The following is a 19,682-nucleotide window of genomic DNA, read 5'->3' on the forward strand; positions in this document are numbered from 1 at the left end:
AGCAGGAAGGTTACCTATTTGGGCAAGAAAATCTATCTGATAAATCATTTCCAAGATGAGGGAGATGGCATGTGTGAAACAAAGGTTAATGTTTTCAAAACCACAGTATTTAACCAGCAGACTGCTAATCAATGCAAAACGTTTTTCATAAGTATGAAACCACTGAGATACAAACATATTTACCGCCTAATCTGGTTTTCTTCCCCAGTCTTATTCAATTATTCAGCTTTGTTGCTCTAGAGAATATAGAATAAATTCCTTTCAGTGAGAATTTTGGGCTTATCTAGCATATAAACTCCAGACATCTTAGGTTAAACCCAATCAACTCAGTAACCAAAGTAATTCTGAAAGTATTCCAATTTCGTACTTGGAGTCAGAGACCAAAATAGGTATTTGGTTGTGTCTTTTGTTATGGAAGTTTCTTCATAATAATCACACAATACTATATGAAAAAGACCAAAATTAGTCTCTGGGGTAGCAATAAAATCTCATTTTATATCATGATAGCATCTCGATTAAACAATGGACAGAAATATCCCTAGAGATGGCACTGTAAGCCACAACTTCTGCTTTTACACAAAGTTATATATAGCAATTAAAATACTATGCTTAAGATAAAATAACATTTTATACTACTTCTGGAATGCATATTTATGTTATTCAACCTCAGCTTGCTTCCTTTCTAAGCTCCCACTGTTCTGTTATACAACAGATGTGTCAAGCAAATAATTTTAAAAGTATTTTTGCATGATACATTTTGAGATATATTTTTACGTTTTGTAGATAGGAAGCCTGTACTGCAATTAAATAGTATATTGCAATATCTTAATCAGGAATTGACATGAATATATTTGGAAACATAAAAGTGAATTTGGATCAATTAAAGAATATATATTAGTTATAGATTTCATTTTAATTATTTAACTACCATCTGTGCAATCTTTTCTCTACCAATACTGACACTAATATTCTAAAATGAATAAAGCTACCATCTTTGCTAGGCAACTAATAAGAGAAATGAAACTTGCCAGAAGAATGTTAAAAGATCCTAAAAGCGCATGGTGTAAGAATGAATTCTAGTGGCTACTGATGAGTAATAGCAGATGCATGAAGCTTGCCATAATGTTTATGATTCACTGTATTGATATCACTGGTTACATCTTTTCAAAAAGTAACAGTAACTATTTCCCTGCTAAGTTAATTGCCTGTAAGTGTTCAGATCAAATATTTAAAATCTTGCTTCTCTTTTTCTTTTGGGACTTTAAGGACCTAAATTAAAACCAGTGCAACTGGTATCATTTAGAAGATCAATTACTTGATAGATAAAAATACCCAAATGTCTAACGATATCTAAATGATACCATTTGCACTCACATTTTCATATTTGCACCTGTATGAGAAATGGAGGTCAAAAGTCCAGGTCCATGCTTGCAGGATTCTCCCCAGAAGGAGCTTATTTCAAGCTGTAGCCACAACAGTACAGTATTACAAAACTAAGAATACTGTTATCAAATATTATTGCTACACAGGGAAATTGCTTCCAGTGTCAAACATTCTTTTACAAAACAAGACACCATTTTCTTACATGCAGAAAGGTGGAAGGGTCAGTGTAGATTTGCTTACCTGTGGTTGACCTGATAGTTGAGGTGATGTTGGAAGATGCCATCGCAGGTATACATTCATCATCTTGGGAATAGCCTGCCTGAATGGCACGCAAGTAACTGTGGCTTCTTGTTCGGAAACATCCAGGGAGGTCAAGGGCATCCATTGCCTGAGCTTCAACTTCACTAAACACTGATTCACACACCGATTCAAATTGCCCATTAACCTCTGCTTCACTCATCTGAATAAACAACAACAATGCATTTGATTTTTGACTTGCTTTTTTGTGATCATCACGGCCTCAACATCTCAAATGGACACCTGTACATTGATGAAGAACTGTTTTAGCAAATAGTTAAAATGTAGTAATCCCTTCTGATCACATTCACATTTTTTTAACTTACATCAGCTGCTTATATGTATATAATAAGTACATCATACATGTCATACAATTAATTTTACATTTATTATCTTTGGGCATATTCAAAGGATTGTAAATACATGTTTTAATGGTAACCAACGAGATCACTCTGCGCTAATAGGAATTTGTGTTCTGCCAGGGTAGAAAATCTGCTATGCTAACATTAGCCCTCAAAAGGTGAGGGTGGATTGCCTGGGTTCCTCACTTATCAGCAATGTTCCTACTCACGTAGACATTTAGCCTGTGTGGTAGGTTGTTATCTTCCTCTCACTATAACGGGGTTCAAGGAAGTATCTCATACTTGAAGAAGTGTAAGCTCAGACAAGGTGATGATTCTGAAAGGTTTGAGAAATATCGCATCTAGAGTTGTGTCCAGTGAAGCATGTGAAAGAATAACCGTCATCTCAAATAGAGTGAAAAGTGGCCAGATGAGAAAGCAACACTTGGACCACCGTTAGCTGAGACCCAACTCATTCCCTGTTTAACTGGGTTAGAACATTCAACTACCATGGAAGAACGAGGTGCAGCCACTACTGCTGCCTCTTCTTCAGCAGCGTTATTTTAAGCCTGATACTTCTGCCACCAGGTGTGCTGAGGAACCCTGACTGTGAGAGCACCCAAGGCGTGGCTATTTGCATCACCTACCAGGTGGCCCCTTGGGGGATTTCAGCAGCACTCTCCAGCTCCCGCGAAGGGCTTGAGCAGGAGCCAGTATCTACACGGTGACCCTGCCCTGAAGGTTGGGCATGATGCAAAACTGTAGATTTTTCGGTTGCTTTCATGATAAACATGGTTTCGGCAGACTGGCCAAGCCCAAGGAACCTCTTGGTAGGGAACTGTGTATTGCAGTTTTGAAAATGAGTGCCTAAATTCTACCTAGATCATTTTTACAGGCTCTCTGAAGTCAACCCTAGTTACCTGTAAATGTAACTGAATAATTCAAAATTATCCAAAATCAGGTAGGAAGTTAACACCGGACAGACAAATGCATGACATCCAGCTATGTCCTCCCGATAATAATTTTTTTTTTTTAGAAGAGAGTGCTAGAAATCAGAATCAGTATAAAGTTAAATTCATGGCATTGCTAAACAGCACATCCAGTTGATAGTACTTTTTCTATACGGCTGCTAAGTGCATTTTTCATTATTACTGTTCCTAGTACATTATTCATTATGGAAACAGAGTGAGTGCAAATGTTTCAACTGTTTTAGGATTTTGATTAAGTAAATGGAAATTTCATACGGAACTTCTGATGATAATGAATAACTGATATTTTAATTTCATGTAAGACATTTTGGCTACTGAATCTCCTCTGAAAGGAATTACATTACCCTTCATAAAATTTGCTTCTAATAAAGTTAAGTAGACTAATGCAATCTCAAAAAGATTAAAAAAAAACAACCTTACGCTGAAATATTTTGCATACATCATTGATCAGGAAATTTATGGTAATGTAGTCCATAAACACTTTAAATCCTAACCACTTCTTTCAAACTAAGGGCATCGACAATAGAAAAATAAAGGTTTTAAAACTTAAATTAAAAATATAAACCACGGAACCCAGCATCGTTCTTGACTTTACCCTTGGTCAAGAGTGAAAAATGAAGGATCTCACAAAAAAAAAAAGGCAATAAAAATACCACAAATCATACAAACTGCTATTATGTAGGTGGGCCAAGAAGATGATGGTGTCATGGAAAAAGAACAGGGAGCAGCAAAGGTTCAGAACTTGTTATTTTAATACATTTACTCTGTATATTATATATTAAAAGCATTTACTACTGGTCTGGAAAGAGCTGGACTGTGGGGTAGGAGGTATGTGGTTGACAGAAAATTACATAGGTTAGTGAAGACTGAAAAAGAAATTAAGCAACTATATCCAGCAGGTTTAGTTAATCTGGCCAATTGAGCAATCTACCTGCAAATGTCTATTGTGGACATTCTTCCAGGTAATGTACATTGGAATAGAGAATTTTAATCACTGCTGAAACCAATCAGTCATTATGGACAGTTCAGTGGACATCTCCATGCACCTGGTCAAAGAGGCAGAAGATGTTGGAATAGGTCTATGTTATAGCATTGCGAGGTGACAGCAAACGCAACTTGCTTTGAATGCAGGATTTAACTCTTATGAAACTTTCTCAAAACCAGAGTGTAATAAAAATAGAAAAGAAACTAGGGTAATGCCAAACCAAGGCATGAGAATGATGGAGACAGGTTTCACAAGGGAGCTATGAAAAACAATGAAGTGTTTGGAAAATGAGTGACTGTTTCTAATTCTGATGTGTGCTGTACAAGATTGTATTTATCCCACATAAATTAAAGAAATTGACTGAAGGGCATTAGTCAAGCAACTAGTCTCTCCCAACTCTCTACACTCAGTGGAGACTGACAAGCACTTCCAGAGGGCTCTCAGCCCACTTGGGATGTGCATTGTCCTGGAAGAAACTCTTTCACTCCATTAACCACAGAGGAAGCTTTAGTTGTGCCTCAGTTAAAAGCCTCAAGTTAGATGAGTTGAATCCAGGCCTGAATAGCCATGGAATAAAAATTGAATGTGAGTGAATATAAAATCGCTTTTAAAAGATTTTTTTAGCATAACCATTGTGTATAATTAGCTAATATACCCGTAGGTGCCTCACTAAATGGTCAAGGAAAAATAAAATAACACGTCTGAGAAAAGGGCAGAGCCCACCTGTCATGGAGCAACACAGTGAAGAAATGTCAGGACCAATGAACTTTAGAAACATTGGAAATTTTATGTCAAGTCCTCTGATAAACAGAACATGCACATACTTCATAAGGCTGCTTGCACTTCAGGCCTGATTCAGATCTCACTTCAATGTGAATTATTACTAATTAACGAACATAAAACCAGCAGGGTGGAAAAATGTCTCTTTTCAGAAGTCCCATACATAGAATAATTGATGGGACTTATTCTTTCACCCAAGAAAAGTGAAGGATTGAGTTTAGAGATTAATCACTGCTTCTTTGCAGCATAATTATTTCAATCTATATCGTAATCTGGCAACCCACATTTACTGAAATTAGAGTAGATAATTTCAGAGGATGTGTATTGTAGGAGTGTGCCCTCTATGCTCAATCTGAATCTTCTTAACATTTAAATATTTAATATAGACTGAAAGTGAAAATACCAGTATTTACATTTTTAATGAAAAATAAATGGAAAATAATTACGTGTGATACTGTCCCCTGGCTTCTACCATTCAGCATTTTTCTTGAAATTTTGAACAAGGGTTACATTTCTTAGAACTGAATTACTTTGACAATTCACATCCTCATTTTGACATTAATTAAAAAATCCCAAAAAACTAAACCCATCCACTAGTAACAGCTCTGGCATCTGTGATTAACCTATAAGAGAAGTTATAACAAGAATTTCCCACCTGACTAACACAGCTGGCCTGACTGAGCGTGCTCACTGCTCTCATATAGCTCTGATTCCTTGAGCGAAACTTTGGGGAATTGTAGTTTGCAGAGGGATCCAGGTTGTGACCCCCAGGCACGTCACTTGCAGTTTGAAGGTAGCTCTGACTACAAAGGAAAGAGGAAGAAAAAAGGAAAGGGTGTAAAACTACAGATGGAATCAATTAGGACACTAAAGACAGTAATTTGTATGAGACTCACAAATCCATTCCCCAGGGTCCAAATCTCTCTCTATAAAGCATCATAGATCTGTTGTAGTCAAAAGCCTTAGCACAAGCAGAGAATCTGTCTGCAGTTCTGCTACATAGATGACATAAAATTTTAAGTCTTTGCTGCATTTAAACATCATCAATCCTCCTGGCTATTAATGCTGAATTTTACTAAAAGAGAATGTCTAGGTCAACAGGAATAAGAACCAGAGCTAAAGCACAAACCAAAGTAACTAAAAATCTTTCTCCATAGATAAAATCTGCTACTTGTCATCTGGTTTTCATCAGGGTGTTAGTCATCTAGACCTTTTATCTTCAAAGGATTGATATATTTTTACAAAAGATCAAAATATCCCATGTTCAGTTAAAAAAGTAGATTAGTACTCAGAGCAACTGCACGAAGCTCTAGAAATGCTTTGCCTGCAACACATCTCCCAGTTTGGAGGACTGGGATGTTAGCACCATGCTGAGCTTTCACTATGAGGGTATGTTAGTCAATATATTTAACATAAAACATTAAGACTATCTATCATTCCAGGAAAATAAATAAGACTCAGAAAAGAACAGTACTTTGCTTTGAATACAAAATTTTAAAAAAACCTTGCAAACAAGGTTTACCAGAGTTCTCAGAACCTCTGAAAATCGGATTTTAGAAGTCATGTGACACTTATCCCTAGACATCAGTGCATAAATTAATTAATGTTTCAGAAAATATTGGGTTTTGTGTGGTAAATAGGCAGGCTTTATATTTATTCCTTAAAGGTAGCTTTAGCAGAAACACAATTTCTGGGAACAAGAGATTTGTGCAGTTGAACATCTTTCAGTATTGGCAATACAGTTATTCCAAGCTGAGCTGTCAGAGTTACTCAGCCCAGCAGTGGCTGTGACACACGCCCAGGCCTGGGAAGGGGGAAGCTTCCTCTCTGGAAGGACCAGACCACTCAGTGAAGGCGAAAGCCAAAGGTTCAATGTCTGGTGCAAAATAAGGCACAAATGAGGGCCTTGGTTCTTAGACTGTATTTATCAAGCATTTAGCGTGACCATAGGCTGGTGCTTGAGAAAGGACTCAGCCTTCCTCTCTAAGTGGACACAACCTGAGTTTGGGCTGGATGCAGTCCCTGACAAGTTCTCGGGAAGGCATCTCAGATCTTTTATCATGGCTCTGCCTAGAGCAGCAAACGATGTTGAGCTCCATCTCCCTGTGTGGCCATGGCCATGGCCATGTCCCATCCCGTCCCATCCTTTGATGTTGGACATGTGATGACCCATGGTCACTCCTCATGACCAGCTGCAAGAGCAGATGGGATTTTATAGACACTCCTGACCTTATACTTGGGAGATCTGTTCTCAAGCACTTCCATGTGTTCTCCCTGATGTGGCCATCTCAGGGTCAACACAAACACAGTCTTGCTTTCTCAGTGCATCTCCCAACGGCTGGGCTACCTGCTCCTCTAAGACAAGCTGCCGCCTTCTTCTTCTTCAGTAAAAAAAAGGACAATTTTTGTTTTCATCTTGGCACAAGGCAAGCATTTTTCTGAATTCTTAAGAAATTTCCCTGGAGAAAAAACATTTTTTTCTTCCTGTCTTTATTCAGCGTCTTCTATGGGATATCTCTGAACCTCACAGAAGAGGTAAACTATGGAGAAACTATGCTATAATTCTAAAACCAAAATGAAAATGTACGAGATTGATGTAGGCATGTGATCAGAGGTTAATTAAGTCATTATAGTCAAAGAGATTTGCAGATTATGATAGCTACCTGATAGTGGGTCTAATTTGGTTTTAGACAATGAAAACAACTGTAGCAGCATTTCTTTGTTCCCCCAGGTATGAAGACAAATATAATAGATTAGGAGAAGTGGTGTAGAGCCTCCCTATCTGCATTTAGTTACTGGATGTAACTAAACCTCCTTTCTCTGTAGGCAGCAGGCTGATGACTGTCACCTGCTTTGTGTCATTCTGATTCTTTGCACATGCTTAACCAAATCTGTTTGGTATTGCTAATTTTCAAAACAGTTAGATGAGCTCCCTCTAGACCTTCTGCTTGTCATCAGGTGGCAAAGTATGGTATTCTGAGTTCAGACACAGTTTGTAAAAGAGACGTTTGAGGTTTCTTCATTAACACACAGGCCACATTAAGAAAAAATAGAAGCAACAGAATTAAACTATAAATTATTAATTATTTTACCAAGAACTTAAAAATTAATTACTTTAAACTGGCTCCTAATAACTGTCTCCTTTGCTAAATAATGCTCAACAACCCAGTGTTTCATTATGCACATATCGGTTCCTTGTGACGTATTGCTATCATTAAATACAACCAACAATTTCTACAGCAATAATTTATTAGGGAAAGAAGGTCAGCATTCCATGGTACTGCTAAGGAGCTGAATTCTGATGGATGAGTTTGGACATTACCTGATAGTTAAATAATTTTTCATTTATCAGAGAAGAGAAATTGATTCATAGGACTGTAGCAAAATAAAAAGAATGTTACATATATTAGGCTGTTAAAGCAGCTTCACACCCGTTTGATTAATACTTTGAAATTTTTCTGATAAAAAGAAATCATTAGTTTTCATGTCTAAGATATAGACTCAAAGTTATCTTCTAGGATAAATGGGTCAATGCATGGTAAAAATGATGACCTTGCTATAAACGTGATCCAGACCAAAACACCACAGATCCCAAGTTACACGAGGAGGTTGCTCTCAAATGTTGTTATCTATTGCTCAAGGAATTTTCATGCTTGTCAACAACGCTACCAAAGACACACCGAATGTGACATTGGTAAATGCTGGTGTTTTAGGGACATCCACTCAATCTATAAGCATAGGAACAAAATTCTTGACCTTAATTTCCAAAACACCACAGCTCTACCACTTTGATAAAAGAAAGTAATTTTCTTTTATGGCCTGTAGTAGATGATCTTATATATCAGCTGATTACTGAAGAAGAGCAAGACGAGCATAAGCACATGAGATGGCTTGACAGTTCATTTGCAGGATACACAAAACAAAACAAATACATTAACATCAAGGAGGTGAGTCTAAAGTTCAGTACTATGGAACAGGAGAAATAGAATGAGACTAATAGGAAGAACTAAATTGGTGCATCAGTTCTCTTTCCACTGCTTTTCCAAAAGACAAGATCTTAGGAATTGATTCCCCTTTAAAAACCTTTTTGCCCTCAAGGATTGCTTTCTTTTTTCGACTGGCTTCAGAGGAAGTCCAGGGCAGCCAGGAAGAGGTCTTAAATTTAATGAGAAGTATCTTAGCTGCAAGCAAGACTCAAAGCCTAGAGAAAATTTTGGGAATGAGGCAGTCCCATGTAATGACCTTGCAGCTCTTGAGAACGTCTACTCTAAAAGCAAAGCTTTAGGACTCCCACTGAAGACAGCTAAATTTGTAACAGCACTTTCAGTGCTCAGCAAATTCAGCGTATTCAGGGAGGAAATAATACTGTTCTATAACCACACAGTGAACTATAGCACAGCATGCTTATCTGGGACAGTATATCTGATAGCATATCTGGGATAGCATGTCACCCTGATGTTGGGTGAATGGGAAAGAAGTTAGGCTGCCTAGTCCAACAGGAAAATTAGATAGAGAATAAGGGAAGAACCAGCAGTCCAAAAACCAGTTCCTGCTTAGCAGTTTCTAAGAGTCTTGCATCACAGCTTCCCTTCTCTTGCATTCCTCTAGTCTGCAAAAACTCATGCCTCGGTATCCAAATCTCATATTCCCTGCTGCTCCTGTCTGAAAGCTCTCCCCTGCTGCAGAACTTGCATTTACCAAAGCTCCAAAGTACATCTCTCCTTCATTCTTGGCCAACCCAGAACCTAATCCTTACTGTTCCCTACTATCCTCTTAATTCCCAGCTCACAGTTGTCCTGCTCAAGATCTTCCAAAACACCATCACAGAAGCCATCATTGGGCCACTTATCCTACTTCTGCCCTCTGCAGATTTCAAAAGTACCCTTAACACCCCTGTCAGCAGAGTCCAGCTCACCCCTGCTACAGCCATCTAATCCTACTCCCTCACTGGGGACATTGGCTTTCACAAAAGCACACTCCTCTCCTTGTACAAAATAACTGTTCTTGCCTGCACCTCACCCAGAATAAAATTTAATATGAGAATTGGGGAAAACAATTGCTGGGAAATACCTGTTACTTAAGCCATAGAAGCAGAAAGATGTGCTTTAAAAACAAACAAACAAACAAAAAAACCACCCCAAAGACCCAACCAGCCGACCCAACCAGCCAACCCAACAAACAAAACAAAAAGAAAACAAAAAGGGACTATATTTTCCACTATGACCCAGGAAACAAATTTTCTTCTGTGTTTTGCCATGTCTTGTAGCTGTCCTTAACAGGACTCAGTACAGTAAAAATGTAGGAAGAAGTTTATTTATGTTGTCATCAAAAAGCATTAGATAATATTTGTCAATATGCTTCAGGAGATGGAGAAGCACATCAACATCTCTTCATCTTTTCCCCACTTACACCACTGTAACACAAGACTTGTAAAACTAGACAGCTATTTAGAACATGTTTTAATGAAAGGAATAATCATGTAAGCTATTCCAATAGCTGCAATCAAGCATTAACTAAACATAAGGGAAGGACTCTTGCTTCCTCATCTTTAGCCATCTATTAGTTAGCCATCTATTTCCTTCTTTATTAACTGTGTATTTTCAAAAGGAGTAAGATGCTTACTTTAGTTTATAGACAGCAAATAGCAAACTTTGGGTTGGCTTTTTTTCCTGCATTCCATTGTTTTATATAACTTTTGGCAAATTTACATGACCACAGATAGTGTCTGAAGCAGCCCAAAGAATTCAGTGCATAGTGCTGGGGGATTTGTGGCATTCCTGTCGTGGTCTGTACCAGAGCACCCTGCACCACTCACTTGAAGTCTATCACTTTGTGCTCAGCCCATGCTTTGTTGTCACTGAGTTCAGATGCTGATGACCACCCAGGACGTGTTTCCTGAAGCCTCTTGTCATTGCTGTATGACGAGTATTACTGTTAGCTAGAATTACAACATGCAGTACTGTACCATGACTTATGCAACCATCTCAGAAGACAAATCTTTTTGTCATTTGGCGAAAAGATAGCTATGATATTAAAACAACATGGTTTCCCTTTTAGGACACCTTTAGATATGAGATTCAGAGGCTGACTTGGTTTTGCAGCTTATACCTAAGCCATGATCAAAACAAAATAAAGAAACTCCCTAATTTCTCCCTGCAAATTCAGATTCCTGAGCAGCAGTATTCGATAGTAACAACAACAGTGGTAGGAATGTGGGGCGTACGACTCTTGAGAAAGGGATTTCTGCCACACTTATTTTCTTTTCTAATAAGTGATTGATATCATGTAATTTGTCATAAAACTAATACCCTTGCCGAAAATGCAGCAAATGTCATACACTTGCCAAGGTCATTCCTTGATCTACTCACATTTGAAATAGTGATCGCTCCCCAGAGTACCTGTTTTCTGTCAAATGTTCAGCCACCAGTGCACCCTGGGTCAAGAAGGTACCAAAAGTGAATTAAAATCTTCCTAGGCCTCTAAAAGTTGCAGGAAGAAAGTCACCTTCTGACTCTGAATGAGTCTATCAGGTTTATTAAGGGAGCAGAGATAAAGAAAGTCCATTTTCCATCAAATTAATTTTTGGAATTGTAATATTCTAAAATCGCACATTTTATTTTCATGATCATGCCTGCATTTGTCCAAAAATCTGAGAATGAATGGGAACATTAAAGAAAGTACAATCACTTCTGTTTAAATCAGTATATGCAATTCAGAAGTATCATTCTGGGACAAAAAGATAAAAATTGTAAAAGAATTCATCTTGGGCACCTAAAAGGGAAGTGCATTAGGATTAGCAAGGTAGCATAAGTTATCAAACCCTATTTTATTGAGAGATTTGCATTTCAATGGATATTCATTTCTCTATTTGGATCTATCTTAACTACGTCTTTGTAGGTACATGAAATAACTCATCGACCAGAATCTAATGATTAAGCCTAGCTAGCAGCGCCATTGTACAGCAGCTGCAAGTCATACTGTGTCTCTGTGGATCCCTGCTGAAGTCAATAGAGCTCTGCAAAGGGGCACAGATGTGCCTGCGTGCAGCCCATTGGAGAACTCAGAGTATAGACATTAAGTCTGATTCTCCCTTCAGAACAGCACAGTTAGTTTGGTTCTTTTAAAAACAGAAAGTGCACATAAATCTGGTGAATTTATCTGTAGTGAAGAATTTCTTTTCCAATCTTTGCTAGGCTGGAGCTTCTCTTTGATCAGTGTTAGATGTGAGAATTTGGGCCAAATTAAATTTTTAAGGTGCTTATATTTTTCATCATTGATCCATAGCCTTTTTTTAAAAAGGTGCCTGAAAGATATTGAATATTTGATTTATTACAGGAATATGTTAGGAAAGAGGTGGAGACTGACGCTTCCATCCTTATGAAATACCTACTAGTCGCTGGTAGGAGAGAACCTTTCTCATCAGGAATTATTTAGGGATTTTGTGCAACATGAACCAGGCAGATGTTACGGCAAAAACTTGGAGGCATTTAAAACATCATGTAGCAGTTCATTAAATGGATCTGAGGATCTAAGCAGACCTCAAATATTGCATGTTCCTAAATCCCTTTATGGAATTGAAATATTCACCATTTTCTTCAGAAAGCTATCTTACTTTTTTTTTTTGCTTTTACTTGCTTTTGGTACATATACATGTACAAATACAAAACAAACAAACAAAAAAATCACAATTAGGCAAAGCAATGTAGACTACAGACCGCCAGGACTCAGTGAAGCTTATGAGCACGAGCTTAATTTAAACATACATGTAAGTCCATTAAAGTCAGTAGGTCTTAAGTAAACTTCTCATACTGAAGGTGAAGACATTAATGAGACTATGTAATTTCTAGAGAAAAAATAGGGTTGAACCGGCAGAAGTGAAAATTTATACATTATTTCTGCTTTTTAACGAAAAACCACCTTAATTTTTAAATCCTTGCCCAAAGAAGTGTTTCTACACACATACTTTATAGTCAAATTTAGTTTTTATTAAAAGCTAAACAAATGAGAAAAGCAGCTCTTGATCCTCTTCAAATAAAACATATAACTAACGTATTTGTTGAAAGTAGAATGAATAAGCACCAGAAACATATTTTCTCTTGAATCTCAGTATTTGTGCTTGTGAGACCGGCCTGAATCTTACTGCATTTTCACCACAATCCATCACATAATTGCATCTTTCTGACAAAAGCCTGTTTTATTCCTGAGAAGACCCTGCACTCTGCTCAGAGCCTAAGGATCCCCCTTCCATCCCAAATCCAGGGCAACGCACTTCAGCCCTACAACATCCAGCTGGTTTTCACTACAATGAGGCAGGACATTGGGGCTTAAACACTCCCTGGGTTTCACACTATGCTACTTCTAAGAGAACCAGGTGCCTAACACTGCTTAAGAGCATTTCCTACTAAGGATGGGGACCATCTTCTGACCCTGTAAAAGACACTTCCTAGGTAGCCAGATGACATCAGCATTCCCTCTTAACCCTGTGGACTAATCTAACCCAGATCTTATTGACTGCCGCAGAGAACACTATCACTGTGCCAGTGGCCCACTGATTGCATTATTAGTTGATAAAGCTTTGTAATTAGCCCTCAAACTCTCCTCAGTAAATCTCCAATTTCACCCCTCAGAGACTCTGAGTAGACACTACTACACTATAGGGCCTCAGAAAGCTACTAATGAAGTGTGTAATGAGGCTTTTTAGAGTCAGAAGATTGAGGAAAAAAGCAAAGATAAATAAAAAGCATACAAAAGATGAGTGTTACTTTTCTAGTTATTTTTCCTATCTCTTCTACTGAAAATATTTCTCAGGAATGGCTTCAAAACCATACCTAATTTAAAATGCAGAAGAAAAGATAAGGGTAAATTGAAGTTTACCCTTAAAAATTAAAAAAGGCTTGCGTCACTGGCATGCAGCAATGGATAGCATTGAAATATAACATTCATTTCTTTAGCAAGGAAGCTGTGCTTAAAATCCCGCTCTGTGACGTTTCTGCAGTGCACCCACGTGCTCCTCCACACGTGCACGCTTACCTACAGCCTGCGCTATCAAGGCTTCTCTCTGTTCACTTACCGAGTAGCATTTGCCAAGGAGAAACACCCACAGATTTGTCCATCACTAAACGATACGGCATTGGCACCGTCATGAGCAAAGATGGATGAAAAGGCAGAGGTTTGGTCTGATGCAGCACTTCCAAACTTCTCATTTGGGTTTCGCTCTCTCATGCTCTAAGTGTGCTATGGTAAGCACAAAGGGTTACAAAGGGTAGTAATATTTTTTAAATGGAGTTTTCCCACATGTCTTAGAGGAGCCTGTGCTACTCCATGATTTCTCTGAGCCAAGGGCTCTGGCAGTTAAGTGCTGTCAGATCTCGTTTAATCCTCTTGCTGTGTGCTTTGGCAACATCTTTGTTGCTCTACAAGAGTCTGGAGAACAGAACATGTGGACATGCCTCGAGTCATAGCCCAGATATTCTTTAAGTCAGCATAAGTTAGTACGGCCACAGAGAGATGCAATCTCCCACTCTAAAAAGGGAAAGGGCAGGTGAAGGTTATTTTTAATTCCGATCACTGCTAATGATCTGGTTTACTATACCAGGTCCCAAAAAACACTTGTTTTGTGACCATTTCAGATCATACTTAGATATATTAGCTTAAACTACTGAAAAAAGTTTGGTGTTGAGATACCAGACAGTGAAGTAGGGTGGCTAAAGCATAAACATTCATTGTGCTCTTCAAGTGTGCTGTGGGCTTTAACAACATCCAATGCAACCGTGTTAAACATCTGAAGGGGACACAGCTGCTTTCTCTGTGAATCTGACTTCCAGTTTGACACACTCACTTCCACAGAGGGGCCAAAACCTAGCAGAAGTTTAGATGAGGAATATAGCCAGACAAATCAAAGAACCACTGTGGCAGTCCACCAAATAAGTTGGGCTATGACAGATTTCCTTCCTCATTGAAACCTTACATTTTTGTACTACCCCTCTGCTCACATGCCCTTCTGCCTGCTCGCTCATCAGCTGAAGGAACCTGGACTGCCAGCTGCCACTAGAGGGTCACAAAACAACAGCACACATTGCTGCCACTGACTGTGTTTTATTGTAGCTTAACCTATTCCATCCTCGTGTTCGCAGCATCGAGTTTCCCACGAGTCACTTCAGAGCATAATGGAAAACTTCAGCACAGCACGACTACTATTCATTTGCGTGAGCGATACCAGTATGATCTTCAAATAGAGCCTGTTAACTTTGGGCTAAATGCTATTGTTATGCCTTTTGACTAAATGGTTAGACAGTTTTCAGAGTCTTTTGCAACACTTCAAAAAAGAGATACTGAAAATGGAACTTGCTATTTCTACAGTGCTATCCTGTTCATTTACATAATCGGTATATTAAGTACTCTTTTCCCAAAAATGAGAAGCATCAAATAACCGGAACATTATCTTCAGTCATAGAATTGTTTTTCCATCATATACATAATCCAAAATTCTTGTTTTCTTTTCAGCTTTCCTTTCTGGTTCCCAGTGTCTCGGATGCTTCCAACTCTCAGCTCCACTCATTTTTGTCAGAAATACAGAGAAATGACATTTACTAGGTTGGAAGGATACCCTTACAAATCGTGTGGGTCAGTCTCTCTTCCAGGACTGCATAAAACTTTTTTAGGACAAACATTCCCTTTGTTTCAGCTACCGGTTCCACAAACTCTTCAGGTATTTTGACCTTTACTGTAATGAAAATACCTCGCAGCACGCTGCCTACCCTCTACAAGCCACCTTCTGCCAACTACATTCCAACAGTTTAAGTCCATCCCTAGTGGCATCACAGCATGGCAGAAAACAACTGACTAAATTGAAAGGGCTTGCATTTCACCTCCAGAAGACCTGTATTTGTTCATAGGATACCAAAACTGACATCCAAAAGATTTTGTATGTCTAAGCATAATGTAAGATAAAAAAATAATAACAAAGTTTAATACTTTTTTTTCTCCTGGGACTGCTGGGAGTCAAAATAATTTCCACAATAAATGGGATTGCTGGCACTGTTCCAAGAAAGAAAAAGGTTGGAAAGGAAGCAGATTCAAGTATGTGTCCTGTCTCCACCACAGCAAGCCTCATTGCATTATATTTCACTCAAATGCAATTTAATAATACTAATAAATTACACTGGCCTTCGACTTAATGTTATAGGACTAAGTAGTGCAAGATACCATTTAGTTCTTTGAAACAGCATTCACAAAGAAAGGATTGAAATCCATTTATCTTCAGTGAGTCATCTAGATATTTAGGTGCATTTAATTTTTGAAAAATCCAGCAAAATTTCAGTCACTTCAGCTAATGTTCAGAAATAAGCTAGGCCCATTACCTGACCCTTCGGCCAACTGACCTCTAGGGTTAATCTTTTTTATCCTATAGAGAGGGTGGCTGCATTCAACAGGGTTAGTCCCTGAAAGGTGCCTAGAAGAAGTATCTAGGTGGTCTGGGCTGGGAATCATGCTGGCTGTGCTACCAGTTTGACTCACCAGAACTGGTGATCAGATGGCAGTGGTTTGGCATGTGCCCTGCTTCTGCCATCTGCCTAAAGCAGCAGTGGTCAGACCTTGCACTTCTTTTTTTTATTCCCACCTGGAGTAAAATATACTCCTTTCCAAGAGTAACTCAAAAGAAATTATTTCAGAATTTTAATGCTTCTGTTAAATCAGTTACATTTACCTATTTGTCAGTTGTTAAATAAAATTATTTATTCAGATACAAATACGCATTTTATTGTCTATGAATTTTTAATGTGCAATTTGCTGAATCTTTGAGCAACAAAACCCAACAAAACAGGGGCTTACTTTTGCCAAAGTAGAAACAGAATTTAAATGGGAAAAAAAATCCTTGTAAATATGCCTAATACAACTCAGAGGAGAAACATGCACACATGTCAAAGGTTTGTTGAAGGTTAAGTGAAGGAGTTTCTAATTTTCATTTTATCCTGCTCAGGATAGTGAAAGATGCTCATTCTTATGAAAACCATCTACATACATTTTGCAGCCAATTCATGTTTTTATACTGCCAGTTTGCTGCTGCTGTGTCAGCCCCCAGTTCCAAGCTATCCTGTCCACCCAAGCAGAAGACTAAGAGAGTATAAGCCCCGTTTTATTTTTGTGCATTAGCTCCCTCCACCCTGGTAAACAAGCTAAAAAGCCAGCTAATGCAGCTGACATCTTGCATTATGTGATTTCTCATAATACATGCCAGAAATGCTATTCAGCCCTGCTATACATGCAGGAATGCTGTTCAAAACCTTGGCTTCTGGCTCAGCAGCATGATCTGCAGTGCAAAGGGTACTCAGCATGCAACAGGGATTTCTGAGGAGGGGGCAGGAGAGCTCCATAACCATCATCTCTTGCTACATCCTTCATAGAAATCCACCAGGCAGAAAAGGTAACAACAGTAACAGGGAGACAGAGACATGCTGGGAGGAGATGGCTTGTGGTGAAAACCCAGGTTTAGGATCAGCTCTTTGTATTCCTGTGAGTCAAGAAATTTTCTGTCTGCTTAAAGGCTGCTGAAATGTGCAGATTTTTGCAAGACAGACATACAACAACCGGAGTAGTTGTCACATTTTTGCCTGAAGTTCACTGGAAAAAACCACATGTTAGGCTGGGAGATTCAAGGCGCTGCCCCTCAGTTTAAGGGAAAAAACGAGGATTTAAAACGTATCTGCCAGCAGCAGCCCCGCTGCTCAATTATTCCATGTGCAGCGCTTGCAACAAATTCTCAACAGAGCCCCTAATAAAATTTCGCAGTATTACAAGAAGCTTCCTCCTTTTCCGACTGCAGTTAGTGGTAACTATGCCATTAAATCTTTTGGGACCATGAACAGGCACAGCTGTCAGCCCCAGTGCACTTCATCAGCATCACACCCCTGTGTTAATCAATTCTGTTTTGAGTGGTGCATTTGCAATACACGGAAAACTGACAGAAGACACACCATTTGGTATTGACCTGCTAGTAACCACCTGCCTTCAGGATTTAACAGATCAGAAAGACTTTTTTCTTGAAACACGTTCTTTGTTTGAATATGTGTGCCTAGATGCTGTCTGGATCTGTTCACAGGCTATGGGGGTCTAGGGCAGGCACTGAGACCTGCCGCTCACCGGAAAATTCATGCGGTTATCTACATTCACCTGGGGAAGGCCCAACCATAGCCAAACCCAAAGGACAGAATACAATATGTTTTATTTGGTCTAACTGTTTGGAAAGCTAGAACCGGCCCTAAGATTTTAGTTTACGCTGCTAATATGGATATGACATACCCTCCAAAGCAGGATGGCTGCATCCAAACTGCCTTCTGGGAATAATCTCTGGTCTACACCAATGCCCAGAACACGACCAGGACAGTGCTAATGAACCCAGACGACAAGTCTGCCAAGGACCACTCCAAAACCTCAGTGTATATGGCCAGGTTTCTATGTTCTGGAAATGTCTAATTTACCAGGAGGAAGGCCGCCGGTCAATCTGTGGAAGTTGGAGAAAGTCCATTATCTCCTCTTTCCACATTGCTTTCAGAAGGGTCACTCTTAACAAGCCACAGAGGTTAGATCACTCTCCCTTAGCAAGTCTTATCCCACAAGGATAATTGCCCTTTTGCAAGACCCACAGCTTTAAGATCCATTTACAAGAAAATCCAGGACTGAAGAATTCACAATATGTCTCTACCACAGCTGAGAAATTTCAGGCTCCTCATCCTGAAAGACCTCTACTCCCACTGACACACACTAACAAGCTGAAAATTAACCACCTTTTTTGTTTCCTGGGAACCTCCTCAAATTCAGACAAAACTAGTCAATGTAGCCAACATCCCTCAAAATAAAAATTCAGCCCAGATACAATGACTGAGGGTATCAAAAATTCAAATGTTGCTTCCAACCACTGTCATTAAGGACTCATCCTTTCATCTTTGGAAATCAGCCAGGTACAGCCTGCCAGCAATACTTTTGTTATAGCCCATGTTTTCATCATTGGAACTAATATTGTAGGAAATCCTTCAGATACAGGTTCAAAATTTAGTTCAGTTGCCCAAATATAGGTCTCTGGCACCCTTTGAGATTCCATGAAGTATCTTGCCTGGATTTTTAGTTGCCAATCGAGAGCAGAGACCTGTCAGATTTGTTTCATGGTACCCCAGAAATCTTCCAGCAGCTCATGGTATAGACACATTCATTTGTGCATCTGAATTGAGCGTATAGAGATACGTGAGCAAGTCATACCAAACAATATAGTTGTAAACTGTTCTCTTTGGGAATAGTGAAAGTTGGTGGTTTTCTTCCAAACTAAACAATTAAATTGAATTAAGCCAAAAAGGATTTTTGACTAAGGTTTTTGTTTGTTTGTTTCATGGGAAGGTGAATCACTATGGTATACTATACATGCTATTACCTACAGAACAATAAATAACCTTTGATTAAAGGTTTCACTCTTAATTTCTTCATTTTATGTATTTCTCCCGGGCAAAAAGATCAATTTTTTAAGCCATGAGAAACACCCAGTCACATTAATAGAAGCTGCAGATTTGAAATCAGGCTACCACTTTGAAACTGTCTTCAGAAGTATACTTACAGTTTAGTTAGAAAATGGTATGTTGAAAGGATAAAAAGGAGAGAAAAATAAAGATCTATTGGAAAACATAAATGACTACATACTTTCCTATAGTTTTAAAATTTGCTTTAGTTATTTAATAGGCCATATTATATGTAGTATGAATGAAAAAAAAACCCAAACAAAACACTCCACAATGTGTTTAAATGAGTATGATACAGTATAGCTGATACATAAAGCATTGTATCAATAAAAAGGTGAGATGTCAAATATATTATAAAATTATATATTTGTTATTATGCCTAGTATAAAATAGAGTGTATTTT

At 38.6% G+C, this 19,682-nt stretch overlaps 1 protein-coding gene across 10 annotated transcripts in view; it reads right to left on the reverse strand.

Annotated features, from left to right (window-relative positions):
- Positions 1-19,682, reverse strand: part of DLGAP2 (discs, large (Drosophila) homolog-associated protein 2) — a 409,096-nt gene that overhangs the window by 54,387 nt on the left and 335,027 nt on the right. For all 10 annotated transcript variants that reach the window (XM_014948945.1, XM_014948944.1, XM_014948948.1 and 7 more), the window contains 2 exons: positions 5,431-5,578; positions 1,624-1,843 (listed from right to left, as the gene is read on the reverse strand). In XM_014948945.1, coding sequence (XP_014804431.1) covers positions 1,624-1,843; positions 5,431-5,578 — 368 coding nt within the window. The remainder of the gene's footprint in view (positions 1-1,623; positions 1,844-5,430; positions 5,579-19,682) is intronic.

This window comes from Calidris pugnax, unplaced genomic scaffold, assembly GCF_001431845.1.
Source record: "Calidris pugnax isolate Ruff unplaced genomic scaffold, ASM143184v1 scaffold141, whole genome shotgun sequence".
Classification (NCBI taxonomy): Eukaryota; Metazoa; Chordata; class Aves; order Charadriiformes; family Scolopacidae; genus Calidris; species Calidris pugnax.